Raw genomic sequence first — 10599 nt, 5'->3', positions numbered from 1 at the left:
GGAATATTTTGTCAGAAAAAAGGTGGGCGGCTATCATGCTAATCAAAAAGCGCGCATTTCTTCTCAAGAATATTCAATCTGATCGTTCTCAATCTTTCTACCATATCTTGCGATCGCCACTTCAGCTCACATTGTCCAAGATGAGCCTCATTCGACAATGTCTTCATCGCTCTTGCGCCGGCTCGTTGCGACCAACTGTCTCAGTCGCCTGCTCGGTAAAGGAAGGTAGAAGGACATATGCAAGTTCATCTTCCATTGCTCGTGCTTCGGTGGAAAGTGCTAGTCCATCATCAAGCAATGTTTTCGAACCTCTGCAGTATGGTGACGCTGACATCTACTCTGGTCAAAATTCGGCAGCATTAACTTCTCTAGCTTCTCCATCTACTATCGTTTTAGAGGGAGATAGATTACCTCATCTAAAAAGCATGCTGGAGATGGCATTGGTGTTGAAGGATTCCAATCATTTGCAGAATGACGCAAAAAGGATCGAAGAGCTTGAAGCTTTAATACAAGTACAAGGGCCTTTAGCCACGGAGGGAGCTTGGCCACTTTGGGTGGAACAAGAATATCACGCATTCAGACTGGAACGCAAAAAAAGCGAAACATCCGCCGATCGAGCATACAGAAGAGCTCGTTCGATGCTCTGGACGCCGGAAAGTCTTGACAGAGAGAGCTTGAATCAGATGATCGAACGTCACGAGCAAACGCTAGACGGACTAAAGCAATCAATTTGGTGCAAGTCAGATCGAGAGGAACAATTAGACACAGTTTTGCGCTCTATTTGGGATGACATGACAGCAGCAGAAAGAGCTCAAGCTAATCTACGAGCAAAATACGAATGTGTAAGAAAACTCGGATGGAGAAGAGGCTATACGAGTGGATATCCCACCGCGGATGAAAATGTGCGCGAAGAACGATTAAGCACTTTGGCAAAGATTAAAACAGGAAGCAATGCTGAGGCAAAAGAAAAGATGGAAGAATGGAGTGTGCGAGAAGAAGAAGAAGCCTGGCTAGCATGGCAATCGCTCGACTCCGTCCAACGTCAGGAAGAAGAGTCTTTGGCTTGGCAATTACGCGATCGATCATTGATTTTCATCGATGATACGTCTGGCGTTCATGTTGCAGATTCACCTTTTCCTCGTTGGTATCCAACTCCACAACGTGCTGGACAAATGGTGTTCTTGCCGAATGACACTGTACGATTGGTCCGCAACACAACAAGAACCGGTGAAGAATATGATCATTTCAAAGCAACGTTCCGCGTTCCATTACACATGCATAAACATGGCCTTCGTAGCTACTTGTTGGCCATCTATGGATTGCGAACGACTTGGATTCGATCAATGATCTACAGAGCGCCCATCGTCCGTAACCGTTTACGTCAAAAGGAGTATGGCTCCACGACGAGAACGTTCAAAAAAATCGAGGTGGGATTATTGGAACCTTTTGTGTTCCCTGAATTGAGTGAATCGTTTGTACGTGAACACTTATTGTCAGAAGAGATGAAGGCCGCCAATACCAGCATCTTCTACAAAATGACAGGACGACGACGCTGGCGTACCTACAGGTTGCCCGATCCAGTGCCATTTGATCCTCACGCAGGAGCCATTGAGGAAACAACGATGACCACCAAATTACAAGCAAACCAAGAAGCTAGCCATACACAAAAGAAAGACGGTGCGCAAAAGAAGAAATCGGATGAATCCAATAGACTTTCCAATTTGGCAGGAGGTGTACCTACCAAGAGACATTCACGTATTTTGCAAATGTTGAACGATCAACGGGCAGTACGTGAAGCACGAATTGCAGTGGAAGCACAACGATTAAGAAAGCAACACGAGCAGTCACAGGAACAATAGATACTGCCATTTGTATAAATAATAATAACAATAAAGTTTCTCATATCATGAATGTTGGTCTGTAAAGTGTTCCGTGAGAAAGGCTTCTCGAACCTCCCCATTGTTCACGTGTGCTTTCCCCTACGCCTTAGCTGTCGAACCATGTGCTGCTTGCTGTGTATTCGGTGACGCATTTCCGCACTTCTCTTTTGACGGCCAGCACGCCTGCCAGTGAACACGCGCTGGCCCATGCTGTGCATCGATTGAGTGTTTTGTTCCTGTGCGTGTGTGTGTGTGTGTGCTGGTTATACACCTGTCGAAAACAAGAAGGTCGTTCATTCGAAAGTGCATGTGCGCGAACAACACCATTCATATTCTCAAACCTTCTCATCTATCATCCCCCTGTTTGAAACTGATAATCGTGATACCTTTTCGATTATCATCTTTCCTTCCGTCTTTATCCGTTGATCGGTCATTGTTCTTCAACTTTTGCAACGACCTTTGACGAGTGCTTTTCACCTTTACGAAACGTTATCTCAATTTCAGTCAGCTTACGAATCTTGTCAAGTGAAGCGGGATACACTCTAGCCAAACCGTCATCATGGCGGATAAGCCCATCTCATTCGCTGAGCACTGTCAATTACAGTCGCTCGGCATTTCGCAAGAATATTGTACGTTTGCAAACTGTACTTTGGAATCCGAAAGATTCGTTTGTGTACGTGAAAATAATCAAGTTTGCATTGTTGATTTGAACGATGCAAATAATGTTATGCGAAGACCTATCACTGCCGATTCAGCAATCATGAACCCGGCACAAAAGATCATCGCTCTTAAATCTGGTCAAACATTGCAAATTTTTAATATTGAAGCAAAGGCAAAAGTTAAATCTCATCAATTAAACGAAGATGTTCAGTTCTGGAAATGGATCTCCAATACAACCTTGGGTTTAGTCACTTCTACAGCTGTATACCACTGGACCATGGAAGGAGAATCAAATCCATCCAAGATCTTTGATAGACATGCAAGTTTGGCAGGAACTCAAATTATCAACTACCGTGCTTCGGCAGACGAGAAATGGTTGTGCTTGATCGGTATCTCCAGCAACACAGCTCCAAATGCATTCAAGGTCAAGGGAAACATGCAACTGTATAGCCGCGATCGTGGAGTCAGTCAACCTATTGAAGGTCATGCTGCCGCTTTTGCTGAGCTCAAATCAGACACCGCCCCCTCGCCATACAAATTGTTCACATTCGCTGTGCGTACAGCAACTGGTGCAAAACTTCATGTTGTTGAGATCGATCATCAAGCAAACAATCCAACATTCACCAAAAAGGCAGTCGATGTGTTCTTCCCGCCTGAAGCAACAAACGACTTCCCAGTTGCCATGCAAGTCAGTAAGCGATATGGAATTGTCTACTTGGTCACCAAGTACGGTTTCATTCATCTGTACGATTTGGAGAGCGGTACGTGCATTTACATGAACCGTATTTCTGGTGAAACAATCTTTGTGACAGCCGAGTACGAAACAACGAGCGGTATTATTGGTATCAACCGTAAAGGACAGGTTCTATCCGTATCCGTTGATGAAACAACAATCATCCCGTACATCCTCAGCACGCTCAACAATACCGAATTAGCATTCAAATTGGCCTCCAGGGGTGATTTGCCAGGTGCAGATGATCTCTACATGCAACAATTCCATTCGCTCTTCAGTACTGGCCAATACGGTGAAGCCGCCAAAATTGCAGCCAACTCGCCTCGTGGAATCTTGCGAACAACACAAACAATCGAGCAATTCAAGCAGGTACCCAACCAACCTGGAACTCTCTCTCCTATTCTGCAATACTTTGGTATCTTGCTAGAGAAAGGCACCCTCAACAAATTCGAATCTCTAGAATTAGCCAGACCAGTCTTGGTGCAAAACCGCAAGCATCTCCTAGAGAAATGGCTCAAGGAGAACAAGATTGAGTGCTCTGAGGAATTGGGTGATATCGTTCGTCAGCATGATATGAATTTGGCATTGAGTGTCTACCTTCGCGCAAATGTACCAAACAAGGTAGTTGCCTGCTTTGCAGAGACTGGACAGTTCAACAAGATTGTTCTCTATGCGAAGAAGGTCGGATACACTCCCGATTACGCCGCTTTGTTGCAGCACATTGTCCGCATCAATCCTGAACAAGGTGCTGAATTCGCAAGTAGCTTGGTGCAAGATGAAAATGGACCCCTGGTGGATATCGAGCGTGTTACAGATATCTTTATGGGACAAAACATGATCCAACAAGCCACCAGTTTCTTATTGGATGCTTTGAAGGACAACAAGCCTGAACAAGCTCATCTACAAACACGCTTGCTAGAAATGAACTTGGTCAATGCTCCTCAAGTCGCTGATGCAATTTTGGGCAACCAAATGTTCACTCATTACGATCGACCAAGAATTGCCAACCTTGCCGAGAAGGCCGGACTTTTGCAAAGAGCATTGGAGCATTACGAAGATCAAGCCGATATCAAACGTGTGGTTGTACACTCCAATCTACTTAACACTGAATGGCTCGTCGAGTACTTTGGTCGTTTGACTGTCGAGCAAAGTTTCGACTGCATGAAGGAAATGCTCAAGGTCAACATTCGTCAAAATTTGTCTGTCGTCGTACAAATCGCTACGAAATACTCCGACTTGCTCGGTCCCGTCAAATTGATCGAAATGTTTGAATCATTCAAGAGTTTCGAAGGATTGTACTACTACTTGGGATCCGTTGTCAATTTGAGCCAAGATCCAGAAGTTCACTTCAAGTACATCCAAGCTGCCACACGTACTGGTCAGATTCGTGAAGTCGAAAGAATCTGCAGAGAATCAAACTTCTACAATCCAGAAAAGGTCAAGAACTTCTTGAAGGAGGCCAAACTATCCGATCAATTGCCTTTGATTATCGTGTGTGACCGTTTCGACTTTGTTCACGATTTGGTTCTTTATTTGTACCAGAACATGCTTATCAACTTTATCGAAGTGTATGTGCAAAGAGTCAACTCTAGCCGTACACCGCAAGTCATTGGAGGTCTATTGGATGTTGACTGTGACGAAGGCGTGATTAAAAACTTGTTGTCTTCCGTTACAGGCCCCATTCCAGTCGATGAATTGGTCGAAGAGGTTGAAAAGCGTAACCGTCTCAAGTTGGTCTTGCCTTGGATCCAATCGCGCATCGATGCAGGTCAACAAGATCAACCATTGTACAACGCTCTTGCCAAGATTAACATTGACAGCAACAACAACCCCGAAGCATTCCTCAAAGAGAACAACTTATACGACCCTTTGGTTGTTGGTAAATACTGCGAGAAACGTGATCCTTACTTGGCATACATTGCATACGCCAAGGGCTTCTGTGATGAAGAACTGATTTCGATCACCAATGACAACACAATGTACAAGCACCAAGCTCGTTACTTGGTCATGCGAAGACAATTGGATCTCTGGGCTTCTGTTTTGCAAGGAGACAACACGCATCGTTCTGCCTTGATTGATCAAGTTGTTTCAACTGCTGTTCCTGAATCAACAAACCCCGATGATGTTTCAGTCACTGTCAAGGCTTTCATGGCTGCCGATTTACCCAACGAATTGATCGATTTGTTGGAGAAGATCATCCTCGAACAATCTGCATTCAGCGACAACAGATCATTGAAGAACTTGCTCTTGCTGACAGCCATCCGCACGGACAAGGCCAAGGTGATGAACTATATCGACAAATTGAGTGGATACGACGTTGACGAAATTGCCAAGATTGCAATCGATAATGGATTGTACGAAGAAGCATTCCGCATCTTTGGTAAGAACGATCAACATGTGGACGCCATGAATGTTTTGGTCGAGCATATCGTCAGCATTGAACGTGGTCAACAATACGCCGAGAAACTCAATCAACCTGATATCTGGTCACGCTTGGGTAAAGCTCAATTGGACGGTCTACGTGTGAAAGATGCTATTGACAGTTACGTAAAGGCAGAAGACCCATCCAACTACTCCGAAGTCATCGAGATTGCAGAACGTTCCGGACGAGAGGAAGAATTGATCAGATTCTTGCAAATGGCACGAAAGAAGGCTCGTGAGCCTTTGATTGATACCGAATACGCCTACTGCTTGGCAAAGGCAAACCGATTGTCGGACATGGAAGAGTTCTTGAGTATGACAAACGTGGCAGATATCTTGCAAGTCGGAGAGAAATGTTTCAACGAAGAATTGTACGAAGCCGCAAAGATCTTGTTCAGTTCGATTGCTAATTACGCTCGTTTGGCAACCACTTTGGTCTACTTGAAAGACTTCACTGGTGCAGTCGATGCTGCTCGCAAGGCAGGAAACACGAGTGTCTGGAAGCAAGTTCACGCAGCTTGTTTGAGTCAAGGCGAGTTCAAGTTGGCACAAGTCGCCGGTTTGAACGTCGTTGTCGCCGCTGAAGAGTTGCCAGCCCTCGTCCGTGCTTACGAACGTGGAGGACATTTCGATGCTTTGTTAGACTTGCTAGAGACCAGTTTGGGATTGGAGCGAGCAAACATGAGCATCTTCACTGCTGCTGGTGTTGCTTTGGCTAAATACCGACCTGCTCGCTTGATGGATCATTTGAAGATTTACGTCACCAGATCCAACATCCCGCAACTTATCAAGGCCACCAAGCAATGCCACTTGCACGGTGCAACGGTATTCTTGTACACCAAATATGACGAATTCGACAACGCTGCTTTGCACACTATCGAACATTCGGCTGATGCATGGAATCACGACGACTTCAAGGGCATGCTTCCTAAAGTTGCAAACATTGAAATTCTTTACCGTGCTTTGACATTCTACCTTGAACAACATCCACTTTTGCTTAACGATTTGTTGCAAGCACTATCAAGGGTTGATCCCGCACGTGTGGTACGAATGTTTAAGAAGGATGACAACGACAATATCCCGCTAATTCGTTCTTGGCTCATCTCCGTTCAAGAGAAGGATATCGAAGAAGTCAATGATGCTTACAATGACCTCTTGATCGAAGAAGAAGATGCAGACACCCTACGTGCCTCCATTGACGGTTTCAAGAATTACGATGCTATCGCTTTGGCAAGACGATTGGAAAAGCATGAATTGTTGGAGTTCCGCAGATTAGCCGCTCATTTGTACAAGAAACAAGGAAGATTTGATCAAAGTATCGCACTCAGCAAGGAAGATCAATTGTTCAGAGATGCAATCGAGACGGCTGCCGTCTCAAACAATGCTACGGTTGCGGAAGAATTGATTACATACTTTGTTGGAGTGGGTAACAAGGAAGCATTTGCAGCGATGACATTTGCATGCTTCGATGTGATTCGTGAAGATGTGATCGCAGAGCTGTCTTGGAGACATGCTTTGCGTGACTTTGTTATGCCGTATGAATTGCAAAAAGCACGTTCTCGTACAGACAAGATTGCCGCTTTGGAAGCACAAGTGAAAGAACTTTCAACACGAGCAGCAACTCAACAAAAAGAAGAAGATGAAGCACCCATCTTGGGACCAGGCGGACCTAAGATGATTACTGCACCCACGGGAATGATGGGAGGCTATGGCGGAATGAATGGAGGTCCGGTTGGTGTTCAACCGACTGGATTTATGGGACCGCCCGTTGGCGGAATGTTCTGATGCTTTAGCCTAATCTTATTCCCCTTACCTTTCCCCCCCCCCTTTCTTTCTCTTTTGGCTAGAATCTATTTTTATCATTTGAAATGTAGTTGAAATTATATTGAATTGAACTTGGCTCCTATTTTGTTCTTCAACGGCTTTTGTTTGTTCGGAAGCGTGCGGCTTAAACCGCTTTTTGGCGGACGCATATCCGAATTTAAAGTGCTTTCACAATGCTGCTCAAATTGACATTCAGACGTAAGGTACATACGTCACTCTTTGTCAAAATATTCTAGAAAAAAGGGGGACTGCTCGGGGTGATCCGTTGCAACGATAATACCAAGATCACGGGCGATATGCAGGAACATGAGAATCGAAGCGGGGAATGAAAGAATTAAGATTCAGAAAGAATTAATAAATACGTAAGCAGATCAAAAAGCCAAGCGCTTTGTGTCATAATGAATTTAATTAGAGATTTTTGTGGCTTTTTGTCGTCATTGTTTTGTTTTCTAAGGCTAAAATACCAGCAATACACTTTACCTCTCTTGGAAAATCGGTCCGCTATGCTCAAAAGAGTGAATTTATGCTTCCTCCCCAAAACCGTTGACTAACACAAAACCCTTTCGGCCAATCACATCCTCGCATCGGCCCGCAGCCATTTAAGGTATAGATGATGTATCTGAGTATGAATCGGCTTTGTCGTTATGCACTATATGGGCACGTGTGATGAAAGTAACTTAAAAAGATAAGAAAGAGTGTTTTGTACATTTAACAATGAACCTCCGATAATGATTGGGCAATCTAAAACTAATTAAATTTACGTTAAATGTATGTAAGATGCACATCTATCTCGGAAAGAAGTCGGCTATTTGAGTGTGAGTGTATGCAGGTATGGCGTGTGTACATAGCCGTTGGTTTGCATGACTTTTAGCGTTGTGACTTTGCTCCAACTTGAGTGTTTGATGATGAGTCCCTTAGCTTGTGCTACGTGAGATTCTATCTTATAGAATAGTCTATCGTACGATTTAGTGTTTCTTGTAAGTAGCTATGCGATCAGAGAGAGGATGATGGTAACCTATTGTTGACTAGCGGATGAATTAGCTTTCCCGGATCTGCAAATTCAAACTTGTTCTAACGGTGTAAACGCAACAATGCGTGCGCATATGCATTTCGGCCAGTTCCTCTATTGTTTGGCCGATAATGAGTACTCTGGTACACGATTTATGCACGCGGATTGCTTATTTCGTACTTCGATTATAGCTCGGATAGCAATTTGCATGTCAAAAAGATGTTGCAACTTCGCGCGGCAAGTCGGGAGACACTTTAACGGCACTCGAACAGCCTTTTGTTCCTGTAAACCAATCATGACGCTGTTAACGGGATCCCGCGTTTTTGGGGTGCATAAATGAATAATATATGCTCTGTCTGCTGCTCTACGCCTGTCAAAAGTGTCGTCTTTTTAGAGAACGGCATGGACTCTTTACTCTCACGACAAGTTTCGATTTAAAGCGCGCTAATTAAGCACAAAAAGCAAAAAATAACACATTCATTAAGCTTGATCTTGCTCTTATTAACATGGTGGGTACACTACCACTTTCGTGTGGCTTATCTTTATTTTTCAGCTCCGATCGGCACTGGTTTGAAAGGCATTTTGGGTAAAGAGAAAGGATTGTATAATGTGAAAATGGAAAAATGAAGAAGAGGCCGTAGAATGATGAGAAACAGGTGAAAGAACAGTGACGTAAGACTTTTAGATGATTCTATCTCGAATAGTGTGAAACAAAAGCACTTTAGAGCATTTAGGCACAAATGATGTACATGCCAATCTTTGTGTAATTCCCATGGATGTACCTACTTTATCTAGCTTGAGAGCAGTGCTCCTATGCAATTGCTTTGGTCTTGGTTTTTGGCTTGCATGCAGATCACTTTAATCGGTGCCGTGTGCCTTTACTGAGGAAATAACCGCAATGCACTCTTTACCATTACGTACAAAGCTCAATTTCTCAATCATCCGATCACACTTGTCTTGTCCAAACACTTGAAAGAAGCTTCTAAATCTGCATTTGACCTGCATTTGTGCATTGACCTACTAAGTATCTTATATTACCTCAAATGCACGTCAAAAATCAAAGTTCGGTGTTATTTTAGCCCGGGACGAGGAGAATTGACCGTTGAGTACAATTAATCATTCAGCCACTGTTTTGGGAAAAAGAAGGTGAAAAAGCTTGTGGAGCTTTTGTCTCAATCAAGTTGAACGCTCTCTCTCTCTCTTCTCTCTCCCACGCTTCATGGCTTCTTTTTTTTCTTTTTGGCATGCAATTTCTCGTAAGAGGATGAGCAACAACGTCAGCATCTTTGTGTGCCTTGTCCAGCTTTAATTGCAAATTCATTGTCCGCAACACTTGGCATCGGGAGCGACGTATGCAAGTATTTGAAAGCCTGCATCGTTTTTTGGTTGTCAAGCAATCAATCAATTTCATCAATAGCCAAGGAATAACTCTGCTTTCCTTGTCGCCCAACTGTCAAGAAGTAGCATTTATTTACGCCACCGAACACAAAAATACCAACAAACCATTCATACAACCATATCATTCACTCTTCGGCTTAAACGCTATCCGCACAAACAGAGAGACAGAGTGATATAGTCCTTTGAATTCGTCAAGGTTGTTCCTTACCGTACACATTCCGTCATTTGGTTCTTACACATACATACAAAACCCTTTCTTTTGTTTGGTTGTTGTTGATCGTTCAATCTGTTTCATATACTTGTAGTTTTCTTTTTCTCTTACTTTTTTACTCGAGCCACAACGATTTCGGCGAATTGGAAGCCATAGAACAGCGACGCACCAAAGCAACAGATACGGTCCCGCAATCGCATTATCGTTGATCTTCTTGCATCGATTCAGGTTGTTGTTCATATTCCATTTTAGGAAAAGGAAGGGCTACACAGCAATCGGACAAGTTACCTCGCTGCAGAAAAACGTACCCAAGAAAAAAGCTGAAGGAGGAGGACGAAACCAAAATAACGGTGCAAGCGGGACACAAGAAGGACTGTTCCACCAATTTGCCATCTTGCTTCATCACCATCATCTGTTCACAATTGTCGAGATCATGTTTATTGTACTTTCATAATTTGTCGTC

At 43.7% G+C, this 10599-nt stretch overlaps 2 protein-coding genes across 2 annotated transcripts; both read left to right on the top strand.

Moving 5' to 3' along the window:
- The first annotated feature begins 86 nt into the window (after positions 1 to 86).
- Positions 87 to 1903, top strand: FA14DRAFT_159779 (uncharacterized protein). The gene has a single exon (XM_025498381.1). The coding sequence runs from the start codon at positions 141 to 143 to the stop codon at positions 1857 to 1859; it is 1719 nt and encodes a 572-aa protein (XP_025358302.1). The 5' UTR covers positions 87 to 140; the 3' UTR covers positions 1860 to 1903.
- Positions 1904 to 2201: 298 nt separating this feature from the next.
- FA14DRAFT_188037 (putative CHC1-clathrin heavy chain) lies at positions 2202 to 7607 on the top strand. Its single transcript, XM_025501636.1, has one exon. It carries the CDS (start codon positions 2440 to 2442, stop codon positions 7477 to 7479), a length of 5040 nt encoding a protein of 1679 aa, XP_025358301.1. The 5' UTR covers positions 2202 to 2439; the 3' UTR covers positions 7480 to 7607.
- Positions 7608 to 10599: the final 2992 nt, after the last annotated feature.

This window comes from Meira miltonrushii, assembly GCF_003144205.1.
Source record: "Meira miltonrushii strain MCA 3882 unplaced genomic scaffold FA14scaffold_1, whole genome shotgun sequence".
NCBI lineage: Eukaryota > Fungi > Basidiomycota > Exobasidiomycetes > Exobasidiales > Brachybasidiaceae > Meira > Meira miltonrushii.
Note: the sequence above shows the minus strand (reverse complement) of the source record. Positions and strands in the feature narration are given on the sequence as shown.

Coding starts and splice junctions, on each gene's coding strand:
- FA14DRAFT_159779 (XM_025498381.1), top strand. CDS start 141: ATGAGCCTCATTCGACAATGTCTTCATCGCTCTTGCGCCGGCTCGTTG.
- FA14DRAFT_188037 (XM_025501636.1), top strand. CDS start 2,440: ATGGCGGATAAGCCCATCTCATTCGCTGAGCACTGTCAATTACAGTCG.